The following is a 15,258-nucleotide window of genomic DNA, read 5'->3' on the forward strand; positions in this document are numbered from 1 at the left end:
AAATAATATACGTTTATCCTAACCAAATGGCACAAGAGTTTAAGCCCAGGAGAGCAGCTCTATTCTTTCTTTTTGGTAAGGTATAGCATTTCAAAGCTCATGTCACAGGTCCTCTGATGTTGTAACTAGTAACTTACTGTACCTGACCAGGTGGTAATAAAAGAGTGGTCTTGCTCACGTCCTTTCTGGAGACCAGAGGAGATCCTTTTCTCTGAAGATGGGGGACATTTGCTGACAGAGTATGTTTTTGGATTCTACTGCAAAAGTGTTACCTTTACTTTCACAATGAAAGTCAATAAGTCAAGGTTGCTCTGTTTCTACTGATTAATGACTTACCAAGTCAGTTGTAGAATTTTTTTTTTTTCTCTAAGGAGAAGCATTTTGAATAGGTCTATGTCTAATTAACTTAGCAAATAAGAATCCACTATCATTAGTGCTAAAATAATCTTCTCACTTCTGAACACAATTTTTCATGAAAGAACATTTTATAAAGGTAAGTCTTGAAAATGGACACAGACAAGAAATAGCAGTAGTTACCATTTTCAGTGAAGCAACCTGCAGTTTCTTCGATTTGTTTAATCAAATCCTAAAGACCTCTAATCATAGCCTAATCTACAGGGCCCGGCAGAAGGAAAGCCTGCTTGAGTGTGGTTGGTAGGGTAATAATACGGGTGTAATAATTTATAGTTTTAATTTAAACACTTCATCTAAAAATGTCACATGGTGTGCTTGAGGGTGATATTGTTATGTTACAGAATTACATGTTTATGATTTTGTAATCAAAGAAACATTTAAAGTGTTTCAAGCAGAAAATGTTTTATCGTATTTTTGTCAGGACTATCTCCTTAACAGACTGTGAAAACTTTCTTGGAGACTTTGAAGATAAACCTTTTGGAAGTGGTGACAAACATCTAACTCTTATCCCAGAGGTGCCTTAACATCAGAATCATTTGTGGGATATCTTAGAAATCTAGGTGTCTGGGCCCCACCTCAGGAGACTCAATGAATCAAGATCTCAGGGGCAGCAGCTTGAAAATGTATAAGAAAACAAAATAATCTCTCTGGTGACCTGGTCCCCAGAAAAATGCAAATTAAAACCAGAATGAGATACTACTACACATTCCCTTGAATGGCTAAAATTAATGACTGACAATACCAAGTGCTGATGAGAATGTAGAGTAACTGAAAGGCTCATGCCCTGCTGGCAGAAAAGCAACTGATACAGTAACTTTGGAAAACTTGAGCTGCTAAATCTTCTAAAGCTAAGAGAGAGAGAGAGAGAGAGAGAGCGCGCGCGCGAGCGCTAAATGTGTGTGTGTGTGTACCTCCTATAATGTAGCAATTCCTCTCACTGGTATATACTCAAAAGAGCTGTTCATGTCCATTAAAATACACCTATAAGGATGTTCATAATAGCTTTATTTGTAACTAAAAATGGGAACAACCCAAATATCCATCCACATTCAAACAGATCAATAGTTTGTTATATATACACGCAATGGAATTCAACACAGGATGAAGAAATACACGCTACAGGGATGAATCCCAGACTTAAATATTGGGAAAAACAAGCCAGACTTCAGGGTTTTATTTATATTAAGTTCAAGCATAGGCAAAACTAATCTATGCTTGTAAAAGCAAAATAATGGTTATATTTGGGCTTTTTGAGGGGGGTGGGTTTCTGGGAAGAAGCATGAGAAAGCTTTTTGGGGGACTGGAAATGTTCCATTTCTTGATCTGAGTAGCAGTTACACAGGTTTCTATTTTTATGTACAGGTACAGATGCATGTGTACAACTATATATTGAATAGTACACTAAGTTCTGTGCCCTTCATAGGAGTGATATCCAAATAAAAAAGTGAAGGAATTTTCATCTATGGGGGTTGGCACCCCTAAGCCCTCATATTGTTCAAGCATCAATTGTATTTATAAAAGGCAAGTAAAAAAGTGAATAATAAGAAATTTAAAAGCACCCTAATTAGGAAACACTACTTTACAGGAAAGAGAGCATATGTATATTCTTACACGTTAGTTTAACCCACTTTTTTATTTTTACTTTTCTCAGTATTAGTTTCAGGTATACAACACAGTTGATCAGACAATCATACACTTTACTAACATACTTTCCTAAAGGGAAGAAAATCAAACAGAGAATCACACTTTTTTTTTTTTATCCTCTCCAGAGGACATTTTTTCATTGATTTTTTTTGAAAGAGGGGAAGGGAATGAGGACGAGAGAAACATCAGTTGCTTCCCCCATGCACCCAGACCAAGGATCATACACTCCCAGACCAGAGGTGGAACCTGCAAACCAGGTATGTGCCCTGACTGGGAACTGAATCTGCAACCTTTTGGGTTCACATTGGTGGATCGGGGCTCCCATTATTTTTTTTAAGCCACTATTATCTGGACACTTTGAGAAAAGCAACTCAACTGATAAGAGGCAACGTCCTAATGGTGCACCCTGAACTGAGACCAGAAGCCTTTGCACCAAGTTAGTTGGCTGCATACAACCCTTAGATTGTGTTTCTCAGCACTTGTTCAGCAGATTTACCAGCTTCTAAGTTGGTGTAGAAACAAAAATAAATCTGCACATGTCCAAGAAAAACAAAAGAAATTAGTTTCTACCCTCAAATCTACTAAATAAAAGCATTCATAGGAACCACACACAGTTCAATGAGCTAGAATTTAAAAACAGATTCAGCCTGCCAGCATTCTGAGTATTCAATAGTAGCCGTGGTCACCTGGGGCAGCGGAAATGACACGGTGGCGATATTTTGAGAGGTTCCTGGAATCAAAACACAGGTCAGATTTTTCCCTTTTCCTTTTGTTTTCAGGAGAAAATTAGTTATTCTCCTAGGGACGGGGGTTAGTTATTTTCTCAGACTGTAATATGCAAGCACAGTCGATTTCTTCCCATGTCTAGTCTGAAACTAGTATAATGAAATATCATTTTGTGTTATTAGTTTTAAGCCAGGAGTGGGAGCATCTTCAACTCTCTGAAAAGGGAAAAGCACAAGGCTCGGGCGACAGAGCTGGGTAAAAACAAAAACACCTATTTAGTGATAGGAGAAATCTATTTGAAAGCGAGAGAATATAAAGCAGGTAGTGAAGTCAATGGAAGAACAGACATTTTGATATTTACCTTGTCATATTAAACTGTATGAATGTGATCACAAAGGATAATAGCAGTTCTTGGAGGTTTGATACAAATCTTTAAATGTGGAGTAGCAAAGTCAGCTACTCCAAATGAGTAAGGAAATACAGTGGTTGATTTGAAAACCTTTTTGCAGTTTTGTTATTATGAATCAAAATCCAAAATTACAGAGTAAAATACTTTTTGTGGTCCCTTGATACTATACAATGAAAGACTGTTCATCTTTTACTGATTTCTTCCAAGAAACTCAAGTCTTTAACATAGTATAGGGAGACATTTCCATGTCTATTTAGGAGATGGCCAGAATAAACTTGTAAAGAATCTAAATTGTAGAATTAAATAAAAATAAATGCAGTTGCACTTAGATATAGCTCATGACCTACTTTAGAAAGCATTGGCAAATTGAAGTCCTTAGGGTCTTGTTTTAATGAACAGATAAAAATGACTTGTGATTAGCACAGCTGTTCTTGGTAGAGGACTCAGATTATAAATATCAAATTTGATTAATCACACTATTAATTTTCTTATAACCTCCCCTTTTATGGATATTGTGAAGATAAAAAGTTCACAAACTGAGTTTCATGCCAGGCAAATACACTTCTAAATACACTTCTATTTTATAAGGATTTGGCCACTTAAGAGGTAGGTCAGGATGGCTGTCAAGTTTTGGAACTTCCCCCTCTCCCTATACCGGTAATTTAATAAAGTGAAAACAGACATTTTGCTGGATCCTGACTATTGACATCAAAGTTCTGCTAAGTACAAAAATAATCTCAGTACCTCATCAGTAAAGTCACAGAGCCATTCAAAACTATCTAGGCTTTTTATAATAAACCACAGGCATGGAAACATGGAGCAGACTGAAAGTGACCAGAGGCGATGGGGAAGGAAGACAATGGTGGAAAGAAGGAGAAGGAACTAGACAAAGAACATGTATGAATGACCCATGGACATGGACAACAGTGTGGGAATTGACTGTGGGAGGGGAGGTGGGGGGGGGATGGGTGGAGGAGGAAAGGGGGAAAAACTGAGACAACTGTACTAGAATAAACATGATTTAAAAATAAAAAATACAAAAATACAAAAAAATAATAAAAAATTAAAAATTAAAAAAAAATAACACAATAAAACTACCTAGGCATTTTCTGACCCTCTGAAGACTGCTTTGAAAGAGGGGAAGGGAATGAGGACGAGAGAAACATCAGTTGCTTCCCCCATGCACCCAGACCAAGGATCTATTGCATAAAAATTTATTATTTTTTTTATGCTATTTTCAAAGCATAAGTCAGCTGCTACCTATGCTTATTTTTTTTTTTTCTTGAGCAGAGCACTTATCAGCTGATATGTAATTCCTAGATGACTTTCCTCTTTCTCCTACTGGACTGACTGCAAGCTCCCTGAGGGCAAGAACTATATTTATCAAGTACCACAGCAGTGCGCTTTAACATTATATATTGATGCTTTATTAAACATATTATATAAAGTATACTTTTACATATGTATGTGAATATATAGATATATATCTTGCATTTATCAATAACTGTAATAAATTATTTTGGTACAAAACCTCTCCCACTAGATGCTCAGTTCCATGTGTGTCATGTTGGCCACTGGTCTTCCTAACTAGTCACCCAGTACACATTGGCTGAGTAAATGCCCAAAGTCTAGTAGAGTGCAAGCAAACTCAAAGAATTTGGCAAACTATTGAATCAATTTTCTTTTCTTTTTTTTAACACTTTTTAACCTATTTTACTGATTATGCTATCACAGTTGTCTCAATTTCCCCCCCTTTGCCCCCCTCTGCCCCCCTCCATCTGGTATGAATTAATTTTCTACAGCAGACAAAGCGTTTCTTCTTCCAAGAACCGACTGAGCGTTTGTTCATCAAGCTCCCAGATGCTAAGAATCATTCTAATGCGGAAACACGGACCAAACTCCATGCCTTAAAACTTGCAAAGTTCATCTGGGACACCTGAGCATTAGACATTCTTTTTTGGGGGGCTCGCAACTCTACTTACCCCCAAATGGGCTTCCAAAAATTGGATGCTCACATTCCTTAACTGAATAATGTAGCTCCTCCTGGAGGGTATCTCATGTCTTTTGTTAAATACACTTAGGAGAATTACAGAGAAAACAAAAGGAGATGGAAGAACACCTCCTTAGTCTTTCAGATCAGTCAAATCTGTCCTGGTCACCAACAGTGACAGAAGTCTGCCTTCATGTCCCCAAAACAAGTTCCAAGTGGAAAAGGCAGTAAGCAAAAGAACATCAATGAAAAAGATTATACAACTACTGAAAATTATTTTAATGGAAAATCCGTCACCTACCTAATGTGGTATCCAATAACTATTAACTATCCAATAACTATCCAATAACTATCATTACTGAGTGGCTGCTAAGTAACCATTAAATAAAAAGCTATCTCATTTGTGACTTTAATTTTAAAATCCTCCACTGCATTCAAATATAGACTATATATGCAAACAAGAAAGGGAAGGTGTTTAAGTGGAGTTGGAAATAATACCCCTCGCCTACTTAAAATGTGAACAACACATTTAGTAACTTCACAAAAACAACCGAAAGCTTAATTCCCCACACGAAACACAGTCTGGAAGCTTTTAATCACTAGGGCTCTGCCAGAGAGCGCTGGTTCATTAGTGGCCTCCGGTGTAAGCTGGATGCCTCCTTCCCGCTCTCCGCCTGCTCCCTTGGGCCTTCTGGAGTCTCACCGAGGGGTTTCCCCGACCCACTGGGCCAATCCCAGCCCTGGAAGGCCCTTCTCTGGGGCTGCTGACTGGACAGAGAGGAAACAGTATGCTGACCTCAGCTAATTAGAGATGATTACTGTTTCACCTCAATTATTCAACACTTGATGTCGATTGTTGTTACAATTTTTCCATCCCTCCCTGAATCTCCAGCACTCCTAAATATAGACATTTGGAAACACACACTTGTAAAAGGAGTATCAACCTGAAGACAATACGGTCAAAGACCTTATCCCTGGCTCTTGGCTCTGCAAACCTCTATTTGTATTGGAGTCCCTTTCATAGGTTCTTAGTGATTGTTTAAAAAAGGAAGAGAAGTGGACACGGAAACATGGTCGGACCCCTATATAAATGAACCCGGAGAGGAATTCCACTTGTAAAATTCTCCTGAGACCTCTTTGCAGAACAGGCACCCCAAATCTCAGATCCTCAAGCAACCCTCCCCGTGCCCTCTGGAGTCAAGCAGCAATCCATCCCTCCGCGCGGTCCTTCCTTTCTCTTGCTCCTAAGCCTGGAGGGTTCTGCATCCCTCCTGTCTCTTGGGTAGAAATACTACTTCCTTCAAAAGGCACAATTTCCAATTTGTCTTCCTCTGAGCTTTTTTTACTACCTCTTATCCAAACCTTGAGCCCCTCATATCTCTGTGTTAAGTAAACTCATTGGTTTGTTACTTTTTCCTCCTGTTTTGTAACTGATTCTCACTTGTTTTTCATAGATATTGATAATCATCATGGCAACACAGCTTTAAAAATAACACCTAAAAAATTAAGGTGAGCCACATGGAAATGCTGCTTTTAATAGGTCAAAGTGGTCAAATATCAGTTGTGTTATAAGGTTCAACTTACTATTTCTATAGGAACTCAAGAAAGGCTATTAAATAGCATGTCTTCTTGTCATCTTCTTCTTCAGGACATTTATTGCAATATTTAGACAATGCCTTCACAATGGTTAAATTTCTCTTTCTAAAACCTATACAAGGTCTCTGTCGAAAAGGACTAAAGGGTTCAGTTGCTTTTTCCAAATGTTACTATTATAAAAATTCCCCAAAGTTATATTTTGTAACTGAAACATAGAAATATAAAAAGAATTTTATTAACAGTTCTAAAAATGTAGTAATAAAAGTGAAAGGTCAAACAACAAAATCGTGAACTCACCTTCTTCTGTAGGGTTAAACCCACAGATGTCACAAATACAACGAACCCACTTATTCATTTCTTCCTCACTGTCTGCTACCAAGTAGAAAATTCGGTCAATGGTGTTGATATCAAAAATGTAGCTGTTTTCAAACTCCTTTTTGTTAAATGTCAATCCAGCGTCAACTTGCTGACATAAATTTAAATCAATGATACGGATAGGTTTCTTGGCATGATCATTTTTGTAATATTCCAAGACATCGGGGTCTCCAGTTAAACGGCCACTGCGTAGCACAAACCATCTCCTTTTCCATGCCTAGAAACAAAAAAAAAAACCATCTCATGTTAATTTGAGAAATTTTTTTTTAAGATGAAGCACATTTATCAAAGCAATTTTACAGATGCATTATCTAGAGATAGTATTTCCTTTGTTTTCACAGAATTATCTACCACTTCAGCCAAGTTTACTGATGCCCCAATTAACTTAATAATGTGTGTATATACACATTTATTATATTCTACTTCTAATAGAATATTAGATGATATTAATTGATATTAGAAGATATTACACCAATATGTAATAGCAAGTCAACAAAACAAGGAAGATTTTTTTTTTTAAAGATTTTATTTATTTATTTTTAGAGGGAGGAGAGGGAGGGAGAAAGAGAGGGAGAGAATCATCAATCAGTTGCCTTTAGTATACACCCCCAACCAGGGACCTGGCCTGCAACCCAGGCATGTGCCCTGACTAGGAATTGACCCAGCGACCTTGTGGTTGGCAGGCCAGTGCTCAATCCACGGACCCAGACCAGCCGGGGCAGAAGATTTAGTTTTTGCTAACTAAAAAAGCAACATTTTCAACAAACAATGCTAGAAAAACTTGATATCCACATGCAGAATAATGAAGTTAGACTCTAACATTACATCATATAAAAATTAACTCAAAATGGATCAAAGACGGTAAATCTAAGAGCTAAACGGTAAAACTCTTAGAAGAAACATGGGGAAAAGCTTCATGACATTAGATTTGGCAATGATTTTTTTGAGTATGACACCAAGACCACAGGCAACAAAAGAAAATATAAGTAAACTGAACTATGTTTACTTATACGTCGATGAGTTGCCTTTCGCATCATATGTGTGTGTGTGTGTATATACACACACACACACACATATATAAAATATTATTCAGCCTTAAAAGTAAAGAAAATTCTGACCCTGCTATAACATGGATGAACCCCGAGATGTTCTGCTAAGTGAAATAAGTCAGTCACAGAAAGACAAAAAGAGGAGGAGGGCTGTCCGTGTTTAACGGGCAGAGTTGCCGCTAGGGAAGGAGAAACGGCTCCGGAGACGGGCGTAGGGATGGCTGCGCATCAGTGCGCACGCACTTAACGCCGCCGAACCGCACGCTTAAATTTGGTGAAAATGGTGAGTGTTGTTATGTATCTCTTAACAAACTTTTTTTTAAACAGCAATGTTTTTTCAGGCCATAAAGAATACACATTAAGGTGCTTCTTCAAAACAGTCCTTCACTTTCCAGACTATATAGGTCTCTCTCTCTCCCCCCCTCCCTCCCCCTCTCTCTCCGCCTCGCCCCCCACACCTGGCCTCTCTCGTTGTGTGGGGGTGAGGAGGGAGGATGCACATGGATGCAGAAGCTTCCCTGGTTTCTCGCCTGGAAAGCGTCAAAGACATGGACTGTCTCCCTTTTGGCCACACTGCTGTTCAGACCACATGGGTAAGAGCTGAATTCCTGAACATGGGGTACAACTTTTTTTGTTTTTTTAGTCTTTCCCTCCCTCGTCCCAGCAAACACATATTGGCAGTGGGGTTCTGTACTCAGCCATGTACTCTCTCCACAAGTTTTGGAAAATTTTGAGTTTCTTACTATGGCTAAAGAAGCCTAACATTCTTTCACTATTAATTACACTCCATAACATCTACATTGATCAAATAATAAAATGAGAAGCAAACGACTGGGGCAGTCAGCTTCAGCAGTCTTTAACCCTAACAGCTCTGCCCAGACCCACAATTAAGACTTACTCCCCTTCGGCCGCCTGCCTCAGTTCACAGTTAGACTGCAGAGGCCGCCGGGCGAGGCCCAGGCACCTGCGAAGACATTCTCTGCTGCAGACTGGACCTGCGAGGCGAGATGGCGCAGCGGGTCACTCCAGGAAGTGGAAGGACTGAGGAACAGGACAGTGTACGAACCCCAATGAGATAAAATTTCCTGGGTTGTTTTTGTTTGCTTTTGTTTTGAAATAAAATGTCTTTAACGGCCGCTGTACATTTCTGTTCATTTGGAGACCCTAAGTAGCACTAGTCACAACACCTTGATCCTTTGTTTTTGCAAAAAAAATAACCTGACATAGTATGCGTCTTCTGGTAATGATGTGGAGTAATGACAGCCCTGTGCTTACGGCATTTTCAGGAATTTTATTCAGAGCAGAAACAAGTTTACTGCTGGACATATAGTCCGCTTAGACAAAGAATGCTCCCGACGTTGCTACCATAACATAGGTCAATTTCCCCAAAACATTATTTTTATTTCTTCCTTAACATATATCAGTCTGGACCAAAAACGATCCTAATATGACACAATAGGGTCTCTACATTTTTATGTTTTACAAAACTTGGCATATGGAACAGAAAAGGCATCAAATAAAAACTCTTCATTTTATCCTGAAAGATACAGGGGAATAGAAAAGAAAATTAACTAAAACCCTCATACACTTCTCCAACAGATATTTGGTCTTAGTCCCACCTTCACCAAATTTTACAAGTTCTGACATGAATCAGTTCTGACTTGTAGCTCGCCACCAGAGCTGTTCGGAAGCTACTGATAATGGTTTGAGACAGACAGAAAAAATGAAAACTAAATGGCCTGCACGGTCCATGAACCGGCTCATTCGGTCTTTAATGTCTTGGACAACTGTACCAATAACTGAGTTAACTTGGGTGATAACTTTAGGGGTAGTATTACAATAGATTCTTTAAATTATATCCATTCGAGACAAGTTAAATACATTAAGAAATCAATGAATTTACCAGTTAGTAGGTTGTTGATTACATTGCAAATACTGTACGAGGTACATGTGGAAAGAAATATAAGTAGATGCTGCATGATTCCTACTCTCAAGGAGTTTACTGATTATGAAGAAAATACCTTACCACACACAAAAATATCTGAGAATATAGCAATCCTGACAAGATATCTGCAGAACATTTGCTAAATGGACAGGCATTCCTATATGGAAAAACTTATGCGACCTTTTAACAAGAAGATTAGTAGGGGAGTCAGGAAGTCCTAAAAATATTGTGTAGTTTGTTAATATCAAGATTTTAAATCTACTTCTTGGCCTGACTGCAGCTCCAAAGTGAAAGCATAAGACTGGTGTTCAGAAGAAGGCAAGTTCTGCAGATGCTTTAGATAATACCGAAAAGTCACAAAGTGTCAAATTCACATGAATTTAGCCCTGGCTTCTGGCTTATAAAAATCCATTACTTCAAAATAAATATCATCTCTTAGTAAAATTAAGGCTTTATGGACACCCCCCTATCAAGCGCTAAGCTTGAAAGAGTAATAGGGAAGTAAACAGAAAAGATCATATAGCAGTATCATGTTACTGATCCAGGGCCATCAAGGAATCAGAGCTTTTCGGAAGTGATTTCTCCAGAAAATGAAGGTTCCGTCTTTAAATAGAGAAATGACTTTTTAAAACCTTAACGTCTCACCTGAAAATCTTTCTAAGATGCTTTCCTACATGATTCACTGAGCATGACCCATCACTGCCCATGACTCGGACTAGGTATTAGGGCATCAGTCCCTAGAGCTGCACTCCAGAGGCGCTGTCAGAGCGCGGGCGGCACGAGGGCCACTGGCCCCGATACGGAACGGAGCCTCGCTGCTGGGCTGCCAGAGTCCACATGCAACCATTTTTGTCCACTGTCACTGCTCCCTTCTAACACTCTGGTTTGTAGGATGCCAAACCGTCTCCTGCCGCAAGGCCCTTGCACGCGCTCTTTCCTCAGCCCAGCAGGTCCTTCCCCTGCCTCTGCCAGGCCAACACGGACCTTCAGGCCTTCCCTTCCCCTCCCACCGCAACCCACCCCTCCCAGCGGAAAGCAGCGTACAGGGTAAGGCACTCTGTTACTTACCTGTGTAGTGACTTTCTATAATTCTGCATTTCAGTTTTTCTTTGTATTCATTTATTTAGTATCTAACTGCCTAAGCAGACTGTAAAGTACACAGAGATGGTGACCACATCTGCTTTATTTGCCATTACAAGCTCAGTGCATAGCACAGGGCCTGATGCCTAGGAATACCTCTGCAACAAACAGAATTCCCCTGACTGTAATGCTGTAAAATTTTTGAGAACGTTAGATTAGCTACATGGGACACATCGAATAGAAAGGTGTCCTTTCACAACCTCTCCCACTTGAGAAAAAGAGCTGCTGAACTGAATGTATTCATAATAAAGTAAACATACCTTAGACAGTTTAGCAAAGCACATGCGAAAAACCCCTTTGGGAAAGTGACAAAAGGGGAAAAGAACGAAACGTGTCCTTTCGCTATAGCTCATGTGTCACTCTTTTGCCTTCCGGTTAGACATGGCTTCCCCATCCACGCCACTGCTTCCCTGTTGAAACGATGTTGTTAAAATTTAAAAGGCCCTCCGAAACTAAAATCAACAGCCAAGAAATGAGCAGCAACGAATCGAGGTGCACTAGGCAGAATGGGATGGTGACTCCAGAGGTCTGACTGGACATTGTATGAGAAGCACCCTTCACAGCTGGAAATGATGGCATGAAAACATGGCATTTTAGCCGAGCAGCACCTGCCACTTATTTATTTATTTTTAACAGGGTCCAAATGCGAATGTTTGCCTCAGTCACAAAATGAGTCACCCTCATTGAATCTGGCACAGATTAGGCTGGAAAACAAAAGCGATTACATAAACTATACACTTTAATAAGGCAGCTACAAAGGTTCTCTGGATTACGGCACAAAGCACAATTTAGCTGCAGAATAAAGCGTGATGCTCGACAAGAGGACTGACATCAGCGCCCTTGCTAATCCCAGCACAAAGGCTTCTCTATGTTTTGTCAGAGCACAAAATGGGGCCACATAAGTCAGTCTTTGTTATCTGAAAATATCTGGGATTCTTAAAGTTTGCCCTATTTTTATCCCTGCTGCCTTGGTAGCCCCAGAGAAAGCTGAGTATTGCCTCCCCAACGCTAGAGAAGTAATGGACAAAAAGGACAAGTTTTCTAGAAACCTGCGGAACCAAGCTCTCCAAGCAATTTTTAACAGAAGTCGTGTGAAACACCATTCTAACTACCAGACTCCCATGATGAGCATGTTTGCTTGAGGGGGACTATGCAACATTTTTGCTGTCATTTCCTGTATGTAATAGCCACTGCAATTTGACATTGAATATATGATGCAATAGTAAGACTTCGTCAGCAGGTTGCGTTTTATTTTTGTTTTGTTTTAAGATTGTATTTATTTATTTTTCGAGAGAGGGTAAGGGAGAGAGAAAGAGAGGAGAGGGAGAGAAACATTGATGTGTGGTTGCCTCTTGCACACCCCCAACTGGGGACCCAGCCCACAACCCAGGCACACGCCCTAACTGGGAATCGAACCGGCGACCCTTTGGTTCAAGGCCAGAACTCAATCTGCTGAGCCACACCAGCCAGGGTTTGAGCAGGCTCTGGTTTGTAGGATGCCAAACCGTCTCCTGCCGCAAGGCCCTTGCACGTGCTCTTTCCTCAGCCCAGCAGGTCCTTCCCCTGCCTCTGCCAGGCCAACACGGACCTTCAGGCCTTCCCTTCCCCTGAAACCCTGGTACTGTGATTCTGCATTTTAAAAGCCACTCTAATACCAGAGTCTTACCTCAGGGTTTCAGGATTAACTTGGCTACTACGTTAACATCAAAAGAGAACAGCATGTGCAGCCCACAAATCCAGTGGCAATATAGGTAGATCAGACGGCCAAACTAAATAAATATCCATAATGTTTGGAGTCTCTGCATGGCCATTTATGCATGCCCTCAGCTCGGTGAGCGCTAGTGCCTGGAGGATAAAGCCCGAACTCTCCCGCAGGACACAGGGCCCCAAGTCTTTCCCAACCTCTCTCCTCGCCTCTCTGCCTTCCAACCACACCGGAAATGCCTGCAGTTCCCCCCACCACTCAGCGTCTGTCCTGCCTCTGGCCCTGACACATGCTTCCTCCAGGCACATAGCCCACCCCGTAGATTCAGCTCAACCTCTTCCGGGCACCATCCCTAGGCGGGCCCCTCCAACCTCTCCCTTTCTGCCTCCTTCCTAGAGACGGCGTTCGACACCCCTAGAGCTAGTTTCTTGGGGGCCGGAGCCATGTTCCTTCACCTTTCATCTTTCTTTTCCCCCTTGCTCTGTCCCAAGGAGGTGCCAATCAAAGAGGCAAGGATAAAATAAGGACGTTGTCACGCTGTCCATGCTTGAGAGGGGCGCTGACATGACTGCCCCCTGCCCAGCCCATCTGTAAATCTGGCTGACAAGAACTGTCAGGCAAGGTAAAGGGTATAAACCATAAATTAATAATAAAAATAATAATAAACCTTTAGAGATGTGAAGGGTATTTTTAAACTTCATTTTAAAGGAACTGTTGTTTTCAATATGTTCAGTATTTAAACAAATTGTATATATTAAACTGAAGACAGGCTGGTCACATTGAAGCAAGGTCTTAAGGTAGGTTTATATCACACACCCTACAGAGAATGGGCAGGCACACACCTATTAGCAAATACAGATGGAGCCCCATCCTCCCTACAGAGATGTCCCCTACTAGTACAGGAGAAAAAGCCATCCTGCATTAGTCTAAAGCCGTTACCTGCAATTACATGAACACATTCACAAAAAAGCCTGATTTGCCTAAATGGCAAAGGGGCTCAGCCATAAGGAAAACTTGCTAACTTTTGCACACTTGTTTTCTGAGTTCTCTACAGCATAACTGCCAGAGCACGTGCCTGCTGCAAGGCTTGCCCAGACCCCCCAATCTCTCCCCTGCCCCTTTATGGGAAGAGCTAATTATTGAGGAGCGTGCCAATACAGGAGTGGGCAAAAGAGATCAGGATGGTACTGGGATTCTCAACGCTAATTGGACATAACAAATACCTGAAAAACTTAAAAAAAAATTGCTGCCTGGGCCTCCCTTGAGATCTACTATATCCTGGTCTGGGGAGTTCAGCCCCGGGACAGGCACAGGCTGTTTTAATTGCTCAATGGATAACTCTAATGTGCTACCAAGACTGAGAACCACCATCCAATGAAGAGACAGAATTAGACTGCTCCTTGAAATAGAATTAAAAAAAAAAATTCAGGTCCTTTTAAGCGCCCGTCAAGTTCCTTTTCTTCACCTGTTTTCTGCTCTTCCCAGCGAGACCTACAACTCCCTCCCTGTTTTTGTTCACAACCTTTATGCTACCGGAGAACGTTTAGACTCCTTCTACTGTTGGAAACCTCATCCGTTGTTCAATATTCCGTCCAATCCTTGCTATCCTTGTCCAAAATTCACATTTTCCCTCTGGGTTCTTGGCAACCATCCGTTACTGCCCTGAAATGGCTCTTGCATTGCTACGGAACAGTCTGGAACCATCTGTCATTTTCACTACGTACATTTCCAAAGGTTCCAAATGCTTGTGAATTATTTTCCCAACTAGACTTCAAGTTCCTTGAAAGTCGAGACCATTCCTTGATTTTTCTGGTATCTGTGAGAACGCTTCACACATTGTAAAGCCCTAAAAATCTACATAGTATGGTTTTACAGTCTTCTGTTCATCTGAACAATCATGGAAAGCCAGCTATCTTAAATGAAAAGATCTCAGGGAAAGAAAAGCAGAGGCAAAAGTTGTTGTTAGAGCCAAGTTCAACCTCTTTCACAGTATGGCATACACAGTCCTCAGAGACATACTTACCCACCTCACCTCTCCAACTTCTCACCTCCACAGAGGTCTGCAGCAAATACCCGCACGGTCTACTCCCTCCTCCTCCGTGGCTTTTTATTCTGATGCTTTGTTTTTAGTCTAATTTGCCTTCTCTCATTCAACGAGCTCCTACTCATTCGTGAAAACCTAGACCAAGAACGCTCCTTTGACGCCTTCCTCACGTTCCTGGCCAGGCACCTACCCGCTCACTGCCCTCCTCTGAGCTCTCAGCA

General features: G+C 40.8%; 1 protein-coding gene across 2 annotated transcripts in view; it reads right to left on the reverse strand.

Moving 5' to 3' along the window:
• GAB1 (GRB2 associated binding protein 1) overlaps positions 1–15,258 on the reverse strand; it is a 111,308-nt gene that overhangs the window by 27,101 nt on the left and 68,949 nt on the right. For both annotated transcript variants that reach the window (XM_054562845.1, XM_054562840.1), the window contains exon 2: positions 7,077–7,371. In XM_054562845.1, coding sequence (XP_054418820.1) covers positions 7,077–7,371 — 295 coding nt within the window. The remainder of the gene's footprint in view (positions 1–7,076; positions 7,372–15,258) is intronic.

This window comes from Pteronotus mesoamericanus, unplaced genomic scaffold (genome assembly GCF_021234165.1).
Source record: "Pteronotus mesoamericanus isolate MK-2021 breed Mesoamerican mustached bat unplaced genomic scaffold, CSHL_Meso_final contig_163, whole genome shotgun sequence".
In the NCBI taxonomy this organism is placed as follows: domain Eukaryota; kingdom Metazoa; phylum Chordata; class Mammalia; order Chiroptera; family Mormoopidae; genus Pteronotus; species Pteronotus mesoamericanus.